Source organism: Brachyistius frenatus, unplaced genomic scaffold, assembly GCF_029030835.1.
Source record: "Brachyistius frenatus isolate BFR_SWC_R1_liver_20210118 unplaced genomic scaffold, ASM2903083v1 Contig_108, whole genome shotgun sequence".
Lineage (NCBI taxonomy): Eukaryota > Metazoa > Chordata > Actinopteri > Embiotocidae > Brachyistius > Brachyistius frenatus.
Window position 1 is genome coordinate 847,529 of NW_027210707.1, and position 26,332 is coordinate 873,860.

At 40.9% G+C, this 26,332-nt stretch overlaps 1 protein-coding gene across 1 annotated transcript; it reads left to right on the plus strand.

Annotated features, from left to right (window-relative positions):
* The first annotated feature begins 1,720 nt into the window (after positions 1-1,720).
* On the plus strand, positions 1,721-24,510 carry pank1a (pantothenate kinase 1a). Its single transcript, XM_069712321.1, has 8 exons — positions 1,721-2,156; positions 14,018-14,164; positions 14,397-14,602; positions 15,367-15,620; positions 18,305-18,481; positions 19,739-19,862; positions 22,631-22,756; positions 22,972-24,510. The coding sequence occupies exons 1-8, from the start codon at positions 1,856-1,858 to the stop codon at positions 23,029-23,031; spliced, it is 1,395 nt and encodes a 464-aa protein (XP_069568422.1). The 5' UTR covers positions 1,721-1,855; the 3' UTR covers positions 23,032-24,510.
* The last annotated feature ends 1,822 nt before the right edge of the window (positions 24,511-26,332 follow it).

Sequence of the window (26,332 nt, forward strand, 5' to 3'; positions counted from 1 at the left end):
CAAATTTGCAGTAAAGCAATTACATTTTTTTTTTTTTTTTTTTAATGTATGGTTTAATGTGTGGCATCTACAGCTTGATAGTAGGAACAAATGGAAAAGAAGGAGAGAGATGTCTTGTTAATTGTTCTGGTGATTGTTTTGCAGTTTAGATTGCTGCTCGACCTTTGCATCCTGGCAACTGTACTTCTTATCTAATGCTCTGTTTGATATCGAAAGAAGTATTCAGATCCTTTACTGAAGTAAAAGTACCAACACAGCTTTGTAAAAATACCCCATTACAAGTAAAAGTCCTGCATGAAATTGCTACTTAAATATTAGCAGCAAACTACAAGTAAAAGTACTAGTTTGGTGCCTCTGATATATTATTATTATATATGACATCATTAGATGATTGATAGTGAAGCATCAATTTGAGCTACCTTATATACAGTTTTAGGCAGCAGATAAATCTGAGGGGAGGAAAGAAGAAAACAAACAGTTGTGATCCACTAATCTGTTTCAAGTTTTAGGACTTTTCCTCAGATTTTTGGTGATATATTGGATCTTATTATTAGATTATGGATTTAATAGTAACCATGTGAGAAGTTTAGAAAGGGAAAAAAAAAATGCATGTTTGGTGGAGGTGTTGACAACTCAGACATCAAAAATATGACCTTGACACTGACTTTTGTAAGACGTCAGAGCCCACAAATGTTTTAAACGTCTGTAATGTTATCCATGGTGTCCAATCTTTATCTTATAAAAACTAAAGCTGTCAAACCAATGTCGTGGAGCAGAAAAGTATTTCCTTCCTTTTGTATTTTTTTTGATTTATTCCAATTTCCTTTAACTAATCAATTCTAAGGAGTTAAGGGAGAAAATACATAAACATACAATATACATATAAATTAGATTGCAATTTAAAACGCTCTACAGTCAAAACAAAAGACTCGTTATTGGAGGGAGCTCCTGAAAAGAAAAGAAAAAATAGTTGTTGTTTTTTTTATATATATATATATATATATATATATAGCTGCCCGTGTTGTGCACGGAACTGCAGGGTTACTGCAGTTCATTTCGGCGGCTCATGTATTGATTGCACGGCAGCTTTTGTGCGCACATCACGCGTGGAAAGGACTGCGGGGAAAATGAGGATGACAGCGAGCAAGCGACGATTATAAATAAAGCGCCCGCAGCTGCAAGAGGGGAGGAGGAGAGGAGAGGAGAGGGGACGGTGGTCACTTTGGTTAATACTCCGGCGACTCGGGACGGAGCTGCTGCTGCTCCTCCTGCTGCTGCTCCTCCTGCTCCTGCTCCGGCGTGTCTTTTGTCTTTTAAATGCAGACTGACGGTGTTAGTTTCTCTGCGGAGAAAAAAAAAAACCGGTCGGAGGAGGTGAACGAGTTCTGGGGCTTGGAGGAGCTGGTGTGACGTAGTCTCTCTCTCTCTCTCTCTCTCTCTCTCTCACACACACACCGGCTGCCGCTGCGCCTGCCAGGATCTCAATGTAGGGAAATGACCGCGAGTGACCTCAAAGGAAACACGGTGTTTTTTTTAGCGTCTGTTTGCATTTTTTTTTAATTTTTTTTAAACGACATTAGAGGAGGGGGGGGGGGAACAAAAAAAAAATGCACGCCGAAATTTAGCTTTAGGTTTACATCGGGACGTTTTAGCTGCTCGCACAGCTGTCACACTCGCTCGCAAGCGGGGGGCGGGGGGTGGGGGGAGGGAGGGAGGGAGGGGAGGCTAATATTAGCCAGCTAAGCTAAAGTAGCCCGGTTACTCGCTTGGTATTTACTATTTATTTCCCGCAGATGCTAAGCTAAGCTAAGCTAGGCTAGGCTAGGCTAGGCTAGGCTAGGCTACAGCTGCTGTCATGGATAAAGCCAAGTCGATGGTGGACAAGAAGGGAGCGTCGGGACCTTTTCACGTCAACAACGGCCAGAGCCAGAGGGGGTTTCACGGGCACGTCGTGGTGGCCGCTAACGGCGGCTGCTGCAGCGGCGGCGGCGGCGGTGCGTTCGGCTCGAGCCCCGGACCCAACGGCGGCGGCGGCGGCGGCGCGCTGGAAAGCATGCATCTCCTGCACCGCGGGGACGACGCGGAGTGCAACGGGTCCCCGGCCAAGAGGTGCAGGCTACGGAGGAGGACGGAGTCGCTGAGACGGAACAGACCACGTAAGTTAAAAAAAATAAAAAATAATGTGAAGTTCTTTTCAGCTGCAGTCTTCACCGTGACATGGTGGTGGTGTTACACATACACCGGGTGATTGCAACTCCTCCAAGCCGGCGCTTGCACAACCACGAGCCGTGTTGCAACGAGAGACGCAACCCTCCGGCGTCTAAAGTCTCAATGTCACTGCGCTTTCATTTGCTTTATTTACTTTTATCATATTTGCGTGATTGATGCGTGTTTCAGATCATCACACTCTCACCTCTTTTTTTTTTCTTTTTTTTTTTCCCGATCAAATTTGCGGCTTTGGCTGATCTGTCCAACCCGGTCGTCAAGGGAGACCCCCTTTTGTTTTTATGAAACCTCAGGTTGCATTTGGAGCTCTGTGATTGGTCAGTTACCGGTGGTGAAAAAGCTCCTGATAAGTGGGCTTGGCTTGCCTCACCCAATCAGCGCCCGACTCTTGTCTACAGGAGGACGGGTTGAATGGGCTGTAAACCCCGCCCCCTTATTTACTGAGTATTTCGGATGATGTTTGGATCATCTTAGGAAAGTTTGCTGTTTTAGCGCAGAATGTGTGAAAGTGTCGTTTTCTTCGCCGTGTGAGGTCTTTTTTTTTTTTTTTTTTTTTTTTTTTTTTTTTTTTTACATCCAGGCCTTGTAAACTTTTCTTCGACAAGTTTGTGTAATATCGTTGTTGTTGTTTTTTTTTTCCAATTTAATTGTCCTTTTATACGCACCTGTCAGCTGATATTTTGCTCCACCATGAAGCTTATAAATGAAAAGAAACCTGGTAAGTGTGAGCTGGTTTGTGAATCTCATGTCTTAACTTGATGTCAGGCTCCTGACGGCTGTTATTTTCTGAATTCATTATCCTCATAGATTATTGTTGCTGTCAGACAGCTTAATGAGTGTGTTGGACATTTGAAAGATGATATATATAAAAAAAAAGGTGTGTTCTCTTAAATCTAGACATGCAGTTTAGTGTCACTCGGTTGATTGCTGGTGAGCTGATGGCAGGGAATTGCAGCTTGACAGTTTTTAAAGCTCCATCCCATGTATGTTGTTGTTGTTGTTGAGTGTGGATGTCATGGTCAAACTTGTTCCTACTCTGTGGAGATGTTTGCAGAGACAAGCTGCTGGTTTAAGAGCCTTGTTTCTTCGTCAGCCACATTCCTTTACATCCATTGGTAATTGTGTTAGAGAGAGACTGAGAGGGACGGGAAAGAGTGAGGACATCGTTTTTTAGGTTTCTGCTTTGAAGGAAGTCTTTCTAACTCTCACTTGGGAGACGCCTCCTGTGAATATTACAGTCAATTTTTAATGTCACACCATAAGATTATAAAATTCACAAAAGTATATAGATTTTTTTTTTCCTCCAATGTAACTTCAATAGTTAGTAGTACTAAAGTAATATAAGGCTGTGCTATTTACATATCAATCAGTTGTTGCACATCACCTACTCTGTCAGAAGCACTTTATTGTTTCATGGTACAGTTTATCATTTATTATGTGGTATCAACTGGGAGGTTTTGTAACCAGTAATTGCATTTGTAAGGAGTCTCCCCTTTCAAATTATGTGTTTGTTTATAATTACCATATATGTTTTATACCTGTTAACCACAGGAATTACTTAAAAAACACACACACAAAAAAACGTGATAAGTATGAAAGTGCTCTGTTCTTTATTTACAGATGCTCTTCTTCAAGCACCATAAAGTCCCATTTCTGTTCTTGTTTCTTCGATTGATGAATTCACAGATCTCAGCCTGTAACAGGGTGCATGCAGCCCACCACAAAACTGTTTCTGAATAAATTTAAAATTCTGTCGTTTGAAGGGAAAATGCACTCATTGTTAACATAACCACTACCTGTTTACATTCACTGGAAGATAACATTGCTGACAATTGTTTATTGTGTTGAAAAAACAAATATGTAGTACAGCAAGATAAAACAGAATCACTTCTGAAAAGTTGACATTAGATTCACCAGTGTGGGGTTGAAAAGTCAAATAAACCGGCCAGAAAACATGAACATCCTCATGATAAAAATTCATCGTATCAAATCTTTTCATATAATATGATACGATTAGTCCATCTGTGATAATGGACGGACAAATTGTGGAGTGATGGTGGTTTCCAGACGTGCTTTTTTTTTTTTTTTTGTCTCATTAGTTGAATTGTTAAAGGGAACTCCCTGTGTACAGTTTGTTTTATGCCTGGAGCATTTTGTATTTGTGTGAATCAGAATTGGACTTCTTGCCAAGTAAGTTTTAACAAATGAATTTGTCTTGTAGTGGTGCAAAACATTTCAAAACAATGAAGACAGGTGGTACATAAATACAATTCTATGATAACGAAAAGGTGCAAAAAAATATGCACTGGTGCAAACGTTCACTGCATAAACAGTATGTGAAATGTGCAAGTGTAATAACACAGAGAATCCTAATAATTACGTGTTACTCTGTGCATGAGTGGTATAGAGTCTGAGTCAGTGGGGGGTCTAAAATCTAGTTGATGATGCCACCTGCAGTCGGGAAGATGCCGGTCCGGTGGCCTGAGGTTTTGGTCAACATGGACCTCAGCCTCTTGCTGGAGGAGAGTGACTCTAAACGCCCTGAACAAGCAGATTATAGTATATTTATTCTTTGCTGTGATGCTGAGTAGCCAAGAGAAATAGGGGCCTTACACCAAAATGAGCCCAGATTACGTAATTAAGGCAATGTCTCGCCAGTAAACTTTGAGATGTGTGCACAGCGCTTCTATGCTTTATTGCAGTCATCCTTGGATGGGGGCCAGCCATCCTGATAAACCCAGATAACCCTCTAAGCTTTCCCCCACAGTGGCCTGACTCTGGAATGTATTCCCCTGGGGGATGTGATTTTTTTACTTTTGTCCTCAGATTTTTTTTTTCCTGCTCTGTGCTTTGAGCTTGTTTGGGTTTGGGCCTGTAGTACCGCTCGTTTACACCAGAAGCAGCTTGGCAGATATTTTTGTTGGCCGTTTCCTGCAGTGGTGTAGATTGATTACAATTAATTTTTTTGTTTAATACTCTGTCACATTTTTCAGGCAGTCTGTAATACTGTATCGTGTCAAGGTCAACCTCAAAATTTTTTTTACTTCAAAATTGTATGATTGTTATTGTGTGAACAGCACAGTGTTTCAACACAGAGCAGAAGCATACCAGTAATTATTTATTATAGGATCTGATTGTATATCATATGTAGAAGATGTGCACTAAATTAAATCCACACTGAATCATCTGTTGCTGCAGTAAAGTATATACATTATAGTGTGACCATTTCTTGAACCCTTTGTACAACACCTTTGTTTGTTTGAAACTGGTTTGTGGACATGCTCTTTAAATCCTACTTTATCTTTTCATGGGTTCAGTCACTAAAGAAGAATTAAGTGGAGGAATCTTTCTCTGTCAGCCCACCAGCTTCGTACGCAGCGTTGCCAGTTGTTTTTTTGTGTGGTCTGAACAAGTGTTGCACACCACCGCTTGTGAGTCCATGTGTCAATGGGACACGTGGCTTTGAAGGAGCCGTGTTGCACCATCACATCTGCTGTGTGAGTGGGGTCACCTTAAAATGCAAACAGATTAACACAGCAGTGTTAGTAGGTTGTATTATTATCAGTATACAGTATTTGGAGCAGCTGCAGGGACCAAAACCAATTTGATTAAAGCAACCAGAGGCATTATTTAAGTGGAATTGTTCTGCACTATAGATGGAAATCAAGCTGTAGATTTTACATCCCACTGGCAGTTTCTTTTATACTTGGATGTTTGTGTATGTTTTCATCTCCATTTTGACACCGAGTCCTGACAGGAGTTGAATCCACCGGCGTGGTGGATTCACCACGATACAGAGCTGTTGAGATTTGCGTGCACATCAGCCCTCCTGTGACCCGCTGTGACCCGCGCCTACCCGTAACCCCACCTGTGTAGGTCCACGCTGATGTTTATGTGTCTCTTCAGGGCTTCATAATTCTATCATTTGGCCGCAGCCAGTCATAACAGCAGTAATACGTTTTATTTGCAGGGCCAACAGAAGATTTTGGCTGTGCATTTTGTAGAAAAGCGAATGTGCTGAATAGTCAGGCCGATGCCCAGACTGGAATGTTTGGTCTCTGGTTTTTAGAAATATAAACTTGTAATGTGTGACTCAAGGGTTTTGACCCATTTACAGATACTATGGTGATATTACAGAGGAAAACAGAAAAAAAAAAAAAAAAAACATGGAATCTCCATAAGGAGAGATTTCATGGTGACATGTGGGGTGAGACTGCTTTTGATACAAGGGTGTTTTTTTGTTGGGCGGGGCTAAAGAGAGGGGTATGTTTGATTATCAGTGCTCCTCAGAAATTAAAATAAGGTCTGTGGTCCAATTAAGCTGTTGACAATCAGAAAAGCCATAAAATTCCAATTAGGGACATAATTGAAACTCTCTGGATGTTTCTGGATTTAAATCAAATGGTTTTAAAGTGAAGAACATTTAATTAAGTACCACGGCACGGCCAGTTTCCGGCTCGTTCGCATCAACCTTTACAGCCTGAGTATGTATCTTAACTAAAATAAGAAGTTCCAGCTTTGTCAAAAAGGTCTGCCGTGTTGCAGTAATAACTGAAGTTGATGTGACATCCGCTCCAAGAGGTAATCCCAATCAATCGATGTGATTACTATTTCTTTGATTATTTATTAAAACAGTAAAAAAAAAATGTCAGTAACAGATTCCTAATGCCCACTTCAAACTCTTAAAATTGCTTGTTTTGTCTAAAGACAAAGTCTCAAACAAGAAAATATTCAGTTTAAAGCTGAAACTGAGTCAGGTAATAGATTAATCAATTGCAAGAAAACTGATCATCAACTATTTTGTTAAAGCCTGGGAGGCTGTGGCTCAGACAGTAGACTGGGTTGAACACTAATCGGAAGGTTGGTGGTTCAATCCCCAGCTCCTCCTGTCCACATGCCTAAGTGTCCTTGAGTAAGACACTGAACCCTAAGTTGCTCCCGATGGTGAACCATCGGTGTGTGAATGTGCTCCTAATGGCAGAACCTTGCATATTGATCGGTCTCATTAGTGGGTGAATGGGAATACTATGTTAAAGAGCTTTGAGACCGAAAGGTGATAAAGCGCTATACAAGTACAGACCATTTACCATTTAAAGAAAAAAAAATCAGAAATTGCACAGCTCCAAATTTGGTGCTTTTCTTGATTAATGTCATATAAAAAAAAATTATCAATCATAATAATGATCATAAAATAAAATCTAAACAAGGGAATACTTGACATTTGGATGAGAGAATAGAGGAATCCAAAACAACCAACAACAAAAAAACTATTCAAGCAATGGAAATAACAATAAAAAGAAATAGATTAATGCAAACTAGGAAAATATTACACAAAATAGTGTAAAACAGAGCGATGACAAGAAGTATAAATATTACCGACGTTGTACGTTAAGTTACAACGATGCACAGAGAAGGACAATGATGTTGAATCATTGTTAAGAAACTGGAGGACAAAACGACCTCTGATGTTACGCTTTATACATTATTATGTTTATTATTGTATCCACAATATACGCAGTATTCAGTTGCCCGCTGCTCTGTTTTCTGATTTTATCACAGACCTTGTCTTATCACACATGAGTGTTGCTCTGTTTAGGACACGCACACGCACGCACGCACGCACGCAAACACACACGCACGCAAACACACACGCAAGCCATTCTGAGAAATTCAAAGCCAAAGGTCAGGCAAGTTTCATTAGAAATGGTTGCTTCTGATCATCCCTGAAGTCATGTAAAAGTCATGTGGGGAAGTTAAAGTATATTTATGACACTTTCGAGATTCAGGTCAGACTGTACACTTACTTACTGTATCGCTGCGTCAGTAAGGGTCTGCCGTGCGAGGCAGGTCTATGTTAGACCAGACACCTTTCACCTACATGGACACAAATCCCTCCTCACGCCGACCTTTGGCTGCACACTATGTTCGCTATGATGTGTGCTCGTCACTCTGATTTTTAAATAGCAACTCTGGGTGAGTAGGCACCTGTGAGGAGAGTAGGACACGAGTGCAACATGGAAATTTGAAGAAAGTTTGACGGTGTTTAAATTCCTCGGTCAAGGGAAGGTTGACAAAAATAGCTGAAGAACTGCTTAATTACAGGCTAGAAGATGAGTGTATAAACTGAGCAGCAGTGAATGAACAAAAGAAAAAAATGAAGGCTGGGAATAATCATGGGAGAAATGCAATAAATAAATGTCCAGTAGACAACTGTTAGGATGGTTGTGATTAAGAACTCAGACTTACAAGTGGTTATCTTTTAATGGGACTCAGCTGCTCTGGCTGCATAATAAAGGCTGCTTTTATTATTTAAAATTCATGATTACAGTATTTAAACATTTACAGTTGTAACATGAGGCATCCCGCAAAGAAATAAATAATCCAAATTCTGGGCACAAATTGGCACAATATTAAAAGGACAATGACCTCACACAGCAGTCTAATGCTTTGCCCTACAGTTAATGGCGTTTACACTCCTCTCAAACTGCAAAGACTCATTAAAGGTGTAAACAGCTGATTGTTTTCATGATCAAAGTATCTGCTGTCTTATATCATATTTATTTACAGTGTAGGAGCCGTAATTTATTCAATGTATAGTAAAGTACACCATGTATTTTCCTCCCTCACTGAGATGTCTTTCTTGTTAGTGTTGGTTTCAATGCAAAGTTTTGTTTTGATGTCACCGGGATTAAATGTATTTAAGGACATTCCACTATTACAACATAAAATTCCAGGAAGGGGAACGGACAACTTTCAGTTTACACTCACATGCACATTATTAAAGGTCACAGCAATGGCATTAAACACAAAATACTGTCTCCCAGAAACTTGAAATATCAGTGTAATATTTATTTGTTTATACACCCCAAGCAGCAAGATGATAAATTGAAGAAATACAGGTTGTTTTTATGAATTTAAATCCCGTCATGTGCTGGTTGTGAGTGTGTTTTTGGCCGAGGCGCTGGAGGAAAATGTGATTGTCACTTGAGGCAGATGCCGTCATGCACCTTGGCTGGCCTCTGCCATCTTACCTTTCATTATATCAGCGAAGGAAATTTATTTGTAGGCATGTTTAAGGCAGAACTGTGTAATGCTGCTAAAATATCACGGCTCTTTCTCAGAGTTGGTGTTTGTTATAAAGCTTTATCTCCTGTGGCTTTGAAGGTAAAGCCACCAATTAAAAAGGCTGTTGTGGAAAATGTGTTTGCTGTGCTCATGTTCCTGCTTTCTAATAATACCTGGTGGCTGGTTAAAGTAATGAATCTGAGATTAATGTTTTTCACAAGTTGAAGACCTAATTTAACTGAGTTGAAATAATAAGATACAAAACATACAACAAATGTCTTTTTTCAGTTGTTAGTAATACAAACAACGCAATTCTGTGTATTTGGCCCATACGAATTTTTCCATATGGACCTGTCGTTGTTTACATACCTTAGCGCTGGTCATTAGGTGAGAGGGGACGGTAGCTGAAGGTCAACCGAACAGTAAACTAGGTAATAAGTGACTCCTGCTGAAACATACAGCGACCAGTGGAGCAGCAGAGGTGGTGTCGCAGTCATACAGTTGGTTTTTACTTGAGTTTTGACTGAATGCAGCCCCATATAGTTGATGAACCCCCCGGAACCCGGCAACCGGCCGGCAGGTTCGAAAGGCAGTAAATCACCAAAATTACACCATTTGTCTGTAAACTGTAAAAGTAGAAATCATTGTGAGGTGCACATGATTTCCAAACTAATCATGTGCACCGAACGCTTCTGTCAGGAAAAATCTAAATCACTTTATACTACAAAATAAACTGTTTGTATGATCCATGTTTTGTAATATAAAAAACTAAATTCCGCGCTCTCCGGCGCAACTAGGAAGCTTTGAAAGATCCGACTGAGATAAAGTTATTTGACAAAAAAATGATCAAATTCACGTCCAAATTTTAGTTTTTTTTCTTTCTGATTCATGACATTATACCTGGCATATACTCTACAAAAGATTTTTTTTTAGTTCTTCTCGTAGCCATTATTGTGCTGTATGCATAGAGGTGTACTAGTGCAGTGAAAAATGAGCCCACAGTGAGTAACAACAGGAGCCCAAGAAACTGCTCGGGGTTCAGAGGGTTAATAAACAAGATGCCGACATGCATTCGGTTTTCTAAGTAACGACAAACAATGTCATCGAACGCACAAACACCACTAGATCGATGGTTGTTAAAGTTCAGTCAAGCAGTTGTCACTCGTATATGCTCGTATGCCGTCACCGGGTATCTCAACCAACAGGCTTCTAATTGTTGTTACAAGAGGAAGCTAGGAAAAGCATGAAATACATGTATGCAAGTGCTTCCCCCCGTGACCTGGAATCCCGAGCTCAGTGGACTTTGTTTGGATAAGCCAGACGGAGTCACCCTGTACACTTCAGCAGTCTGTTGTGAAATAGTCACATCTCCTGATCGTCACGCTGTGTCCATGCTGAAGAGCACAGAGAGCACCAGGAAGTCAGGAATTATACAAGCCCCGCTGGCAGAGCCCACTGGCAGGGCCCACTGGCAGGGCCCACTGGCAGAGCTCACTGCTCTGGTATGCTGGTAGATCACAGAGTTACGTGTTAACTGGTGTCATGGAGACTCGGGCAAAAGAAAACTGGTATATCCAAAGTGTCGTTTATGTACTCGGCGCAGAAACAGTTAATTGATCATTTATTTCGCAGAATGCCAAACATTCCCTCGTTCAAGCTTCTTACTTTTCAGGAACTTTACGGGTTTTAGATTATCTTGATTTGGAACTGTGATGGTTTATTTGTGTTGATTATTATTATTATTATTACTCTTATTCTCTACCCAATTAATAAAAACAAAATGATTTAATTGATCGTGAAAATAGTCATCAGACTTTCATGCAGAAGTAACTGGTGGAGAAATGTAACGGTTTAACGCTAAGCTCAGCCCATTTTGACCCCCATTTCCCTCCAATTTTCAATGACAGTTACGTTTTCACTGTAATTTTTGTTGTTGTTGTTTTTGGTTTTTGTTGCTTCTCTGTACTTCCTGCTTTCTCCTGCGAGTTCATTGGTCCAGTACTGTCTTTAAAGAAAACATGTCGATGTTCATACTGTAACTGAATACATTTTGTTAATTTCTATCGTCAGATAGTATTTGTATAAAGCTGGATAAAAAAAAAAATCTCTAGACTCACCGACATTCATAAAACATCGGTAAAAGCTGCAGTAGGCAGTAATATTTCTTCATAATTTTGGTGGAAATAAGTCATTTTGAAGGGTTTGTCTAAAATAATGTATCCATTGTTCCTTTTGTCTTTCATGTTTTAGAAAGTCAAACAGTCAACAGTCAGTCAGCATGAGGTAATACATAACATGTCAATCACAGCAACTGTACAAACAAGAGTCATCTGGTCTTGTGTGTCTTCCTCTCTGCTCGGTTCACTGGCGCTCGCGTCCTTTTCACACTCAGTTTCACGATTGTTTCTCTCTGAGTCAGACATACTTTACCGAGTAGAACATATGTCAGCTTGCAAGTTTCAACAATTTGACAACTTTGACGTTCTTCTACTTAAAGGCCAGAAAAATGTGCGTCACGTATGGCACGTCCTTTGGTGGGAGGGGCTTAGCACAGTGACATGAGGCAGGTTTGTAATCTGTATGTTTGACTTGGCTCCTGCCACTTTATGTTTGTTTATTAGTGAAAGTTTGCAGTGTCTTGGTGTGTCAGAGGGCTGGTACCTATTCTTTTGTTCAATGCTGCAGCTCCCAACTGCACTTAAACACATGTTTAAGTGGACACATGTCAGGAGCACACACATGTGCACGCACGTGCACACACATGTGCTGAATCTTCCTCGTTGCTGGGAGGCCCTCTGTTGTTCGACCCCTCAGTAACCTGACTGTGATCACACCATCTTCCAAAGACATGGTTCACTTAAGTTTTCAACCAGAACTTTTGTATTTGTCGAACTGCCAATGGAAATAGAGGTGGATCTAAAAATAGTGATACAGTATGCACAAACAAAAGTGCAATTGGATTTGTCTTAACATTTTGCAACCATTTTGGAAACACTGATATTTTATCTCTGGGATGCAGTCGTTTTTTTGTTGATCCACAAATTTACCACTTCAATTTCAGACATTTGTAGACAAGGAAACTTCAGTATTACTCTACGTCATCACATTTTTCAATATTTTAAGTAAAACAAAATAACGCCTTGTTCACTGTGACTCTTATAAACGGGCTATTTATTTAGTTTTTATTCTAGAAGCTTTTGAATTGTTTAAATCCAACCAGTTTCATTTGATTTTGTTATTATAGGGCTGCTACTAACAGTTTTTTCCTTTATAAATTAATCTGCAGATTATATTCTTCATTAATTGTTTACCAATTGTACTGTAATCTTCCTTTTGTTACATTTTTTGTTTTTATAAAATTGGTATTGATAAAAGTGATGTTTAGGAACCATTATCACCATTTTTCAATGATACCCAACCCTTTCTATTAAGCAGTGCAGTAGAAATATCCTGCAGTACCAGTTCTCCTCCATCCACACCAGTAAATCTTACTTTAATTGAATTAAATTGATTGAGACGGGAAGACAGGAAGAGGAGCGGCGAGAGAATGAAAATGAAAAGAAAGGATTCAGTGAAGGAAACGGGAAACTGAGGGAGGAGGGATGGAGAACATGTACAGAAAGGGGGGGGGGATGACTGCAGTTGGTGTAGACAGAGGAGGGAGATGGAGGAAGAAAGATGGATGGTGTGTATAAGGCTGCGATAGAGGCTGAGAGATGAGAGGAGAAGCTAAGTGAAAGAGAAAATAGGAAGCTGAGGAGTGTGTGAGATACAGAGTGAAGGGGAGATGATGGAGGGGGGGGTATCTGTTTCCATGGTAACCTCGGCTCTTGCCGAGCTATGGCGTGGTGTTTTTTTTTTTTTTTTCTCTTTTTTTTTTTTTTTTTTCCAGCCAGTTGTGCTGGAAGATTTCATTTTTTGTGTGCTGAACTCAATGTTCTACCAAACTAACTATCCAGACCTTCCTCCAGCCATCTCTGCTGCATTCATGCCGCTTCGGTCTTAACAGGGTTATTTTCCATTTTCATTTCATCTGGCAATTAATTTCCCCCCATTAACAGGTTTTTTTTTTGTTTGTTTGTTTTTTTTACTTAAAATATCAGAATATTGTGAAAAATGGTCAATATGATGACCCAGATTTGTCAGGCTAGTAGTCCAAACCCCAAATATATTCAATTATCTTTTTTATATGATAAACACAAGTGTGTGGGAAAAAAAAGTGCTTTTCTCAGTTTTAAATCTTTGTAAACGGGAAGTGGTTTGGTTTTGGAAATCATAGCGACTGATGCTCCATAATTATGATCGACATTTTGTTTCTGTTTCTGATATTTTGTACACCAAACTATAAATTCATTGATCTAGAAAATACCAAATTAACCCATTTAGCCAAATATCTTAAAAAGCTATAGAGGCTGGTGTTACATTAGCAGCTTGTGTCAAAAAAGGAAATTGAGGGGGGTTTTTTTGGCAGCAAGAAGTTACGTTAAACCTCATTCATATTATGTTCTTTTGGCCCAGTGGTAAATTTGATGTCTTCAACCTCAGTTACATTACAATACACTGCTTATCACACTTGTTATAGTTTTGTTCTTTAATTTCATTTCTGCTCCATGGATTGACAGTCACATTTAAAAAAAAAAAAAATTAAAATTGTTAATTTGATGTGTAATATGTCTGGTTTTGTAAAAATATAGAGGTTAATTCCTGTTTTTTTTTTCTTCTCCAGCCTTCCCCTGGTTTGGTATGGACATCGGTGGGACGTTGGTGAAGCTGGTGTACTTTGAGCCGGTCGATATCACTGCAGAGGAAGAACAGGAAGAAGTGGAAAACCTCAAGTCCATCCGCCGCTACCTCACCTCAAACGTGGCCTATGGTACGACTGTTGGCGCACTAATGCACACATTCGGATACAGTTGCATTCGTTAACTCGTGTGTATCTCTGACAGGGGAAGTCATGTCAAGGACGAGAAGATACCAGGAAAGATTTTACAGTGTGTCACTCATGTGTTGCATTGAGTGGATAAGGAGTTTTGTTAGTTTTTTTAGGTCATTAAAGTGCTCAGATGAACTTAAACCACAGCACAAGTCGTTCGTCCCGCTCTCAGGTAAAACAGGTGTCCGTGACGTCCACCTGGAGCTGAGGAACCTGACCATGTTCGGCAGGACGGGGAACTTGCACTTCATCCGCTTCCCAACGCAGGCCATGCCCCGTTTCATCCAGATGGGACGCGACAAGAACTTCTCCAGCCTGCACACGACGCTCTGCGCCACCGGGGGCGGAGCCTACAAGTTCGAAAACGACTTCAGGACGGTGAGAAAATGTTCACGTTATAAAATGGCAACACGAGAAACTTTGTCTCTCTAAACTTCTGGTTACTCAGAGTTGTGAAGATTGGTCAATTAATCAATCAGCTGATATACAGATAATCCATCTGTAATTTTTTTAAAAGTCATTTTTAACACAAACATTTTCAGCCTGGCAAAAGAGAAAATGTGTAATTTTTCTTTGTCTCACCTTCTGATACCTTTATGTTTCGGACCGTCGACCCCACAAGATTTAATGACGTCACCTTAAACTCTGGAAAATAAAATAATCCAGAAAATATTTGGCAAAATAGATTATGCTGAAAATAATACTTTTTTGCAGCCCCACTTACTGATGATGCCAACTAGGCCATCTCTGTTACATTTACAGCACGTCTCACCAGTTATAATCTAATTTGAGCAAACGTGTCTGTTTGACTGGATATGTTCGAAGTTGATTTTAGACTATTCGAACATTTCTTTATATTTCTGGTGATTCATAAATCCTTTGGAAGTGATTGTATTCGTAATCTGACTGTCGAGCTGAATTCATTAACCGTTTGTGCAGAGTGGGATCAATGAACCCAAAAGTCTTCAAGTGCTTTCAAAACATTTTCATAAACTTGACAAATCAATACTTCCAAGAAATTTTCAATTTTTTTTTTTTTTTTTTTTTTTTTTTTTAATTACTTTAAATCATCTAGATTAGTTAAAAATCCATTTGTGAGCGTTGAGAAGCTAAAACAGCGTCGTCTCCATTTTGCGCTGCAGATGGCCGACCTGGAGCTGCTGAAGCTGGACGAGCTGGACTGCCTGATTCGCGGGCTGCTCTTCGTCGACCGGGTGACCTTCAACGGGCACCCGGAGTGCTACTACTTCCAGAACCCGTCGGACACCCAGAGCTGCGTGAAGAAGCAGTGCACCCTGGACAACCCCTTCCCCATGCTGCTGGTCAACATCGGCTCCGGGGTCTCCATACTGGCCGTGTACTCGGAGAACAACTACAAGCGGGTGACCGGGACCAGGTGAGGAGGAGGATTGGAACACACACACACACACACACACACACACACACACACACACACACACACACACACACACACACACACACACACACACACACACACACACACACACACACACACACACACCTGACATTCAGCAACAGAGTCACAGGAACATTAGTTTTGGTGGAGGTGATTGTTGAGGTGAAGTCGTATGGACAAGGCAGGGCTGGGCTTTATCAAGGTACACCAGATATCGGATGAGGCGATGCCATTTACATCGGCGTAGTCTGATGTTGTGTAACATAACCTGTTTCTTCTGTAAAACTTTGCCAGTGATTTTCATCTCTCTTCTGTCACTCGCTCTCCGTGCAACCCTGCAGAGTTAGTTGGTGGTGAATTGTTCCTGCCGACAGTCATGCAGCCACCCTGGCTCGCCAGTCGCTGGGAGCAGATAAAGGCGCCAAGCTGACCCGGCTCACACCGGCTACAGGAGGCTCGCTAACTATAGGAACTAGCAATTGGGTTTTCATAGTGTGGAGTTCTGCTTCCACCACAGCAGATAAACTGCCTTCATTACATTGCATTGTCACTAAAGGAGCAGAGGAAAAAAACACAAGAGACACAGAGGTATTTATTTTATATCATTTTATATTTATGTTTTACAGCTGTATGTTTTCAAGCAGGGGAGGAAACCCTGTCTTTTTAACTGACAAATAAACATTTAGCGTTCTGTGGAAAATACCAAGATATACATCATCAAAGCTGAGTGTATATTAATTAAAATTCATGTTTAGGCAATCAGCTTAAAAATACAGAGATTTTTGGTTGAGAAAAATCAAAGAGTGAATGTAAAGAGAGAAATCATAAAGAGTGTGATTAATGGATTCCTTCACCGATACATCACGTTCTCTAAGTCTGCACTGGTTTTTGGAAGCAAAGTTTCCAAATGCAGCCAAAACTGTTTTTTTTAAGACAGCCTGCGTCAGCATGAAAAGTTAAATCAGAGCAGTTTGAAAATGTCAAAATATCCAAAGATTCATGATCAATGTGTTGCTTCCACTGGCACGTAAAAGGCAGGAGATGTTGTGCAGAAAGTGAACATTTAAGGTAAATTAGTAGGCGGGGGTCCATGTAATTTATTAACAAAAATATTCATCTAATAGAGGAAAAAAATCAGGAATAGGACGTTTAACCTCAATGTTGCCACCGGCGCTTTTACTTTTTAACCCAGTGACTGTCCTTTTATCCTCTCGGTTCACCTATCAGGAAGCTGCCACCTGCACAGGTTACAACAGGTTGAGTTACACAGTTACAAGCACTCAACAGAAACCACTGACAATGTCAAGCATGACCTACTGTGACTGCACCTTTAATTCTTCACTTATTAAGCAGCACAAAAAAATACATTCAGTGGCGCCTTTTAACAAAACTAGACTTTCTACACAAGCCTGCCTTCTGCTGGTTGTAAAACCTGAAATAAATTTCCACAAAATCGTTTGAGAAAAGCAGGGTAGCAGAATTTACACATATTTTGCAGAACGTCTTCAGTTTAGCCTAAAGGGAGCTCAAAACTCCAAAACAGCGCAAGGATTAGAGTTGTTTGTTGCGCTAAAGTCCACCTTCAGCCTTAAAGGGTTGGAGTTTTGAACTTGAATGAATATGTGCAAAAGGTGAAGGTGATTAAATACTTTTAATAACTTCAGCAGATCTGGCCGATATGTCTGACTCGGTGCTTTGAATTCCAGCACTATCTACTATCACCTGCTGTGGCTTAGTGCTCGTGTAATAGTGATGTCAATGTGATTAGATAATGAGCAGTAACAAGGAGGGAGAAAATAAAGTCCTTCTTGACACAATGGGAGCATATTGATGGGTGGAAAAAGGATTATCTTATCCGTGAGATCTTAGCTCACCAGTTTGTGTTCATTGGCTGTCATCGTACACCGCTGGTCTTTTGTTACTTCCTTGTTCTGTGACCAGTTTTCGACTATTGGAGTGAGGACATTTCAGGCACTCTTTGCTTTATTGAACCGCTTAAAAAAAAAAAGGGCTTTTTGGGGTTAAGACACTGATTAAGGAAGGTATGTGTGTAAAGCTTCTATTTCAATCTGTCGCAGTGCTCCAGGAAGAGGAAAACGGGAGCAAATTAAACTTTGTTGTGGGTGTGAGTAGTGCGGTCAGGTTAAGGTGCAGAGCCTCTGTTATATCAACACCGTACAAAACAGCCGTCCCGTTATCCTGGCTCAGGTGTTCCTCCTTTGTCCATCCACCACCCAGATGTGTATTTTCTTTTGTACCTGCATCACATTTGACAGTTTTAAACCAGCAGGTGTGACGTTTCTGCTGTTTATATAGCTGATGATCATTAATTGAAGGTTGCCCTGAGGTTGGAGGTCAGATCTGCTTCGTCCGAACCAACTTCCTGTGACTCTTTAGAGCCGAGGTCAAAACTAGAAGGGAATTTATTGTAGGAAATAAATATCTTCCCTACCACTTTTTTTTTTTTTTTTGTCTCTCTCCTTGCCTTTTTATTCCCTTCTTCTTTAACTTCTTCATACGTCTCGTCAACTCCTCACTTTCAACTCTTCATCCCTTTTCCTCTTCCTTCTTTAAATCTCCCTTCTTCCTCTGTTATTGTCTCCCTCATACTCTGATCACTCTGTTTTTAACCCCCCGCCCCCTTCTTACTCTTTTACTCTCAGTCTGGGCGGTGGTACATTCCTGGGCCTTTGCTGTCTGCTGACGGGGTGCGAGACGTTCGAGGAGGCATTGGAAATGGCCAGCAAGGGCGACTCTACAAACGTGGACAAACTGGTGAAAGACATCTACGGAGGAGACTACGAGCGCTTCGGTCTGCAGGGCTCCGCCGTCGCATCCAGGTGAGCGTGGCGGCGAGACGCTCGATCCTCTCGGCGCTAAACGTGTCAGTGACCACGAATAAAAAGACTGTGATTAAACCTGAAAACGTCCAGGCTTGGTCACAAAACGACGTGTAACTCAGGTGCTGATGTTGATCACAGCAGGAGCAGCGCGGAACTTTTTAATCACCCCTCTTCTTCTTGCAAAGACAAAAACATCCTGTCAATATTCGTATTGATTAGATCAGCGTCTTTCTAACTGTGTCTCTTTCTAACATTAAAGGCCTCTTCAGTCACACGGGAGATGTTATGGGACTTTACTTTTGTGGGTGCTGCACCGCTGGACTGACCTGTAACTGTCCAGAAGCGAATAATGTATTTGTCATAATCAGTAAGGAGTGATGTATACTGCAGAAAAAAAAAAGAAAAAACAGTTTAATATTTGGCCTTATCTGGCTACTCATAGTTGAATAATAAATGAAGATTTGAGTACAGCTGTAGAATAAATCTTAAACAAATCCCCTCATTAAAAGCTGGACAACCTAAATTGATCTCATTTCAAACAAAATATACGGCTGATTAAGTCATTTCATGCAAATTATCAAACTAATAATGTAAAGTGGATGAAATCGGCTTGGAACTTGCTGAATCAGCTTAAAGATGTGATGCATGTGTTCACATTAATTTGTAAATTACTCACAGAGAGAACGTGAATGATCCGAAATAAATTGACGGTTCATTACAAAATACACATAGCAGCAAAACACACACACACACACACACACACACACACACACACACACACACGCACACACAGGCTCACTGGCACTTGCTAATCTAGGTTTAGCATGTATCTAGTAAACCTGCAGATCTGTGGGTTCAAAGGTTCAATCCATAAAGCAAAGGAAAAACAGATTTTATTACAGGGATCGGATGATATCTAGCTGTTTTTTATTATGGTGTTGCCTTGTGTCATATATTGAAACAATACACACACACACACACACACACACACACACACACACACACACACACACACACACACACACACACACACACACACACACACACACACAATAATAAACAACGCTAGTTTTCTGTTGTCGCTGAAGATGATTGTCACATTTACAGAGGTTTATTTATTTAACATGTTAAGAGTTCGTCAGAAGTGAATAGTACCCGAGAGGAAAAGTGTGTCTGTCTGTGTTTATATGGGAAATAACTTGATGATTTATTTTTATTTTTACAACGTTGTGTTTCACGTGTTTTGTTTCACAGTTTTGGTCACATGATGAGCAAAGAGAAGCGAGACAGCATCAGCAAGGAAGACCTGGCCAGAGCCACGCTGGTCTCCATCACCAATAACATAGGATCCATAGCACGCATGTGTGCTGTCAATGAGGTATACACACATACACACACACACACACACACACACATACACAGTATAGATTCTGTAATACAAACACGAGTGATTATCGCTGTTCTTGCCACTAACGTGAACTATTACCATCCACTGGTGTTGAAATACTTCGAAACACACACACTGACCTGGGTTTAGCTAGTCAGCATGTCAGTAATCCACACATTCACCTGACGCCAAGCTTTTTCTCGCCACTCAGGATGACTTAACAACACAGAAAGAAACAAATGCTTGTTAATGCCACCAAAACACACTCGTGATTTCTATCATTTTTGCTCTCTATCGCGATTTCATTCAGTTCATGTTCAAGCTCATCTTTGAGTTAAAATTGAGTTTTAAAGGAGCAGTGTGTAGGTTTTAGTGGCTTCTCACGGTAAGGTTTCACATTGCAAGCGACTGAACCCCTTCTCCCCCCCTTTCCATTCAAACGTGAAGGAGAATCTACGGTGGCCTTCAGGTAACGTAAAAATGAAAAGGTCCTTTTTAGCGACAGTGTTTAGTTTGTCCCTTCTGGGCTAGTGTATAAAGAGTCCGGTATAAAGAGTCCGGCGAAACATGGCGCCCGCCGTGAAAGAGGACTCGCTCCCTATGTAGATGTGAGTAGCTCATTCTAAAGTAACAAAAACACAACGATTCTTAGTGTCAGATTATTATACACTAATGAAAACATAACTGAATATCATATTTTGCTTCTGCCAATAGATCCTCCTAAATCCTACACACTGGACCTTTTAAATAATAACTATAGGCTGGCTGCCATATAACACAACAGAACAAACAACCAAAACAGTTCAATGGTTTGAAATAGCTTAATGGAAAGTTAAATAGAAAAAGGAGAAACTGCTGAAGCTGGATGTGAACGTGTGTGAGGAGCAGCAGCAGCAGAGCCCCCCCCCCCCTCCCTCTGAAGAAAGGAAGGATCAATCTGGAATCTTTCTGAGTGCTGTGAGCTTCTTTACAGTGTTGCCTTGTGGCATGGCGATCAAGCAGCATTGTACAGGGCTATCACTGCATGCAGAGCGGCAGCGGGGACACGCACTCAGGCCCGTCAACCCCAGGTTTAATATAGATTTATCTGTATGGAATTAACCACAAGGTCCCGTTTTGATTGAAGAAAATGTTTCCTTTAGTAGTTTTAGGGTTAAAATGTAGACAATCAAATTCAGAAAGCTAAACGCGTTCAAGGTAGCTTACTATAATATTTAGCCTTCAAACAGATTTGTTTTCAAAGGACATCACTGACCTATAAACAAACAAAAATACATGCGCAAAACTATTGTTGGACAGGAAGGAACCTCCATCATATCAGAGGTGGATGACCTGATAGTTAGGTTACATAAATCCCATATTTGTTTATGATTTTGGCATATTAGCGCACTGCTTGAGCCAAGCCTTTACAACCCACAAACATCTTGTTCTGTACAGTGAAAATAAAATATTGCACAATGCAGTTTACAGCACGAAGATAACCTCGTCACTGTTTAACCTGCGTCAGGTCAAACAAACATCTTCTAAACAGCAGAAAAACTGCACACACTCTCGTCACTGAAACTATCTGAAACTTCCAACAACATTGTGGCTGTTTGCAGGATTTTACAAGTATTTCCTCCACACGCACAGACCGTACTTTCTTTATCACTGTTTTTACTACAGCACAGCGGATGTCAAACAGGAAGTAAAATATAAGCATTTAATCTGTGACTGTAAATCTCCTGCTGTCCCTTAAACCCTGTTTCCATTTGGCTGAATCAATCCGGACATATGTGACCACCTCCGAGTGCGCCCTGAACGCATCAGAACTCGGTGCTTCCCGAGTGCGTTTCCACCTGCACTTTTGCCGGCCACTTGTGGTCCGATCACGGCCAGGTTGCGTATGTCCGGATCGAAATAGCCGGATGGAAACAGCCTCACGGACTTTCTCTTTTCAAAGTATTTCACAAGTCCAGATGTTCTCTCCTCCACACCATCTTCATTTACATGACTTGCTGCATAATGTCAGGTGATTTCAAGAATATTTGCCGTATATTTAAGCAAATGATGTAGTAATAAGACACACAAATCAAAAGGTTGCAGCAGAATTTAGGACTGTCAGGCTTTGTTGCAATTCTGAAAGCTTTTCAGGTTTTGGGTCGTATTTATTCAACATGTGGATGTTAAGCGGATGTGACGGAGCTGCTGAGGTTACCAGAGTTTAGTGAAGGGGCCTTTCCCATAGTGGTGAGAGAGATTCACTGCTAACATGTTTATCAGCGCTGCAGCACCACCACGTGGTTTGGAAGAGGTTGTTCGTATTGTTCTCCATTTCTGATCTGTGTCCATCTTTGTCTTTCTAAGGCCTGTTTATATTGTGACAGGTGAAATTGTTTTTATTTGTTAATGTGATTAAGAACAGATTAAAACTGCCCTCACAAGTTTAAATAAGAAACTGAAGTTCACATTGTCATAGAAAGAGTATAGAGCACCAACATTTGGTGCAAACACTGAAGTCTGAATTAAATCCGAAACAATATTTAGCCTTATATATGGTTTTTTTTCTTATTTATGATTTTGACCCATTTTATGACTTCATTACAGTCAATTAGCAGAGAAATCAGATGAACTAATAGAGAAATGGGGGATGACATGCAGTTCATAATCGGCCACCAGCTTTTTATGTATTCATATTTTCCTTCATATTTTTAAATAAGGATTTATCCTGTTGTTGTTGTTTCATTGATTTTTTTTTTCTACGTCTTTATTCTCATCAGAAAATCGAGCGTGTGGTGTTTGTTGGGAACTTCCTTCGCATCAACACGGTGTCCACAAAGCTGCTAGCCTACGCCATGGACTTCTGGTCCAAAGGACAACTAAGAGCCCTCTTCCTGGAACACGAGGTGAGCACTGAGACCAACAAACTGTACATTTTAAAGTCAGGTCAGGTCACACTCGAAAACATGATTTAATTCAATTTACCCAAGTCAGACTGAAATATTCTTCCTTCAGAAACGCGCAGCACTGTTTGACTCCGTCATAAACAACAACCGAACTTTCCTTAATGCCATGAAGTGTGTGTGGAAAGTGTGTTTATGTGCGTGTCTTTCTCCTCCAGGGTTATTTCGGAGCTGTGGGTGCGCTGATGGAGCTGCTCAAGACAACAGAGGACCCGTGAAGGAAAATTCTGTCTCGACATCATCATCATCATCATCATCATCTCCCAAGAAGACGATGTCACCCCCCCCCCCCTCCTCCGAACGCCGTGATGTCACCAACTCTCAATGCTGTGACGTCGACAACTTGTGACGCTGCTGAAAGGCCCCATTGACACGAGGCCGCTAAAGGAACACTAAGAGAGACGTAGAAACTGGGAAAAGCCATTTTAATAATTTAACACTTGTAAATAATGATAACCTCTAACATCCATCTCCTACATTTCCCAGAGTCCCCCTATCATAGAGGTTTTAATATTGTAATCTTTTAATTTATAGTCTCCTGTAATCAGGTCTGTTGATTCCTGTAATCAGCCCTGCGTCAGGAAGCACAGAGACACAAAGTATTTTTGTGTTGTTTTTTTTTTGTTACTGTGTGTTTTTGTGAATAGCTACTGTAGCATTACGTCCTCGGGGGACAGTAGTGCGCCGGGCGACTGTTTGTGCACAGAAAAGGAAGTTACTTTTGAAGAAGTGATTCAAGGACAACTCCTTTTCTGCGACCACAGAAACACCATCGGAGGGTCGGGAGGCGGATCGCGGTCACTTGTTGTGTTGCACAAAAAGTCCCCGTCCCTGCTGCTACGGTCCTCTGAGGAGTGCACTGAAGCCAAATCCTGTTGAGATTCATATTACGCCTGCTTCCTTCAGCTGAGATGGGAAGCAGAAAAAAACAACAACAGTCTTTCTTTTTTTTTTCTGCACATGGCCTTTGCTTCTTGTTTGTCTCTCCTCTGCCTGTGTAAACAACACCAACGCCACCATCTTGCCACGCACGCACGCCCGACCTGTTGAGTTCAGTGCTAGATGACGGGACCAAGACTTTGTCTTCCAACAGACTAGATTGTTGATTTCTGTTGACCGAGTCTGGCTCAGCGCCTCCTGTTTGTGTTGTGTGAAATACTTTACTATCTGATCTTTCCTTTTCCTGTCTGTCAGTGTCTGGCTCGAGGACACTTCAGCAGGATTTCAGCCTGTTTCCTCGAACTCTGGCTTCTCTGCCACCCTGCTGCCTTGTTTGGATCTTTCAGTCCGATTTAATGGGCTGCTCTTTGTGAATCAGATGCAGAAGAACGGTATCACCTTTTGGGGAGACAAAGTGGACCAAGATGCTTTTTGCCCAGAGTCTGCCCCCCCTGTCCCTCCCCCCACCCCATTTGCAGCAGAATTCATTCACCTACTGTGTTGTCTTTTTTCTTTGTGCTGGTGGTTGTTCTGTAATTTGGGTTTAATCCTCTCCCTCTCACCACTTAGTGCTCGTGAAAAACAAAAATCCTATACTCGTAAAAAATATATATTGTCCAACATTGCCCTGCTACAGAGTACTTTTCACACGCTCTGCTTCATTTCAACAAGCCAGATAAACATAAATTGAGCTTCAGTTTAATGGTAATTGGAAGAATTGGTTAGAATTAACCACATTTATGTAAACTACGGCGTGGCACTAAGACTTTACAGCAGTTGAACAGGGAAGTAGCCTCTAGAGTCAGAGAATTCTTGTGTGTGATCTGAGTCCATATCCGCACAAAACACATGCACACTGCAAGAGATTTTAAAATTGATGTTTTTCCCCAAGTTTGTGAAAAGGGATCAGCCGGTGTTGATCTCTGTGGAAGCCATGGCCTTTTTAAAGGTATTTAAACCTGATCTGCAACCAAACGGAGGAGCTAAAACTGTAACTTACATGCATCATCCCAGAGGGGATATCGGTTTGTATCCTGTTATTCACAGCCATGACAGCTGTAAAGAGGTTCATCATGCGTGAATTATTGAATTAGATTTGAGCGATTTCTGAGAAAAGTGGACCACAAGTGTATATCTTCCATTATTGTCATGGTAATGCCCCCCGTCCCCTCCTTCCCCTCCCTCTCCCAGACTGGACCTTTACAGCCTTTCATCTCTCTTTATTGTCAAAGCAGCCGAACTATAAAGCAGGACAGCGCCGTCTCTACTGTCCACTGCTCTGTATGTATCGTACCACTGTCTACATGCCTTTACTCTCCTGCAGAGGAACTGTGCTCGTCCCCCTTGTTTGGAATGACCTATTTTTCGCCCCTTTGTGTTTGAATACCTCCAAATCATCACTAACAAAACCTTCAGGTCTGTTTCTTCACATTTTCATTCACAGTACCTTCATACTTAACCCATAGGTACGAGAGTTAAGTCCTAATCGGCTAGATTCGTGTTAGCTTTACAAGTATTCTGAAGGTCTTATTGACAAAGTTGCTGTTGTCTCCGCTTCTCCGTGTAACACGCACATGGACAACACTTTGACCCCGACTAATGACATGTCTGCTGCTAAGCCGTTCTTTTTTTTTTTTATTTGCAAAAAGACACATATGGTACTTGGGTTATAGGCCACTTACTTCTTATTCATTTAAACAAGTTTTTTTTTTTACCCACAGACACTCACAATACACAATCACTTACAATATTTTTTTGTGTGAAATTGAACGTACGTCAATGTTTGCCACTTAGAGATTGAACAGGATCAAAATAGATCATTTTTAACAAACTCATCAGGTTATCAGTCATGTCTTGGTGAACCCTCACGCACACTAAAATTTAGTGTTATTTTTCTGGCTTCGTTAACTACCTATTGGCTGAAATAATCCAAATGATTTGATTTATGCAAGTGTTACCATTAAGACTGTGGTGAAATCCTATTCAAGTCGTAGTATTTTGAAGAGAGGTTTTGCAATCATTTCCTCTGAAAGCATCAGTGTGTCTTTGCTGGTTTTCAGCTGTGATGACACTTCAAACTGTGACGCAAACTCTGTTTTCTGGCGGGTTTTTTTTAGTTTTTTTTTATCTGCCTTGTTTCCAACTCATGTTTGGATGATGATAGTGACCTCAACCTGTCAGGTGCCACTCGGCTTTTAAATCAGGCTGGTGTCGGTCATCACGTGCCACCCCTTCTTTTAATCTGAAAAAAACCCCATCAGTTGCCTTTCCGTGTGTTACGCCATGTTTGTGCCCTTCAGTTTCCTGCATTATTTCAGTTCATTACCTTCTAAACTTCACTTCTGTGTGTTTTTTTTTTTTTTTTTTCTATGTTGTGCATGCAGATGCATTTTTCTGTTTGGGTTTTTATGCTTGCTTCCTGTGTTTTGTTTTTTGTTTTTTTTTTCCTGTAACAGAAGTTTCAGTGCAGTTAATACACAACAGTCTGAATATCAAAGTGTGCAGCACTCACTACTCAACTGCTGGTCCCAAGTGTGTCTTAGTACAAAAACAACTTTACTGCAGTGGCTTTGGTAGTAA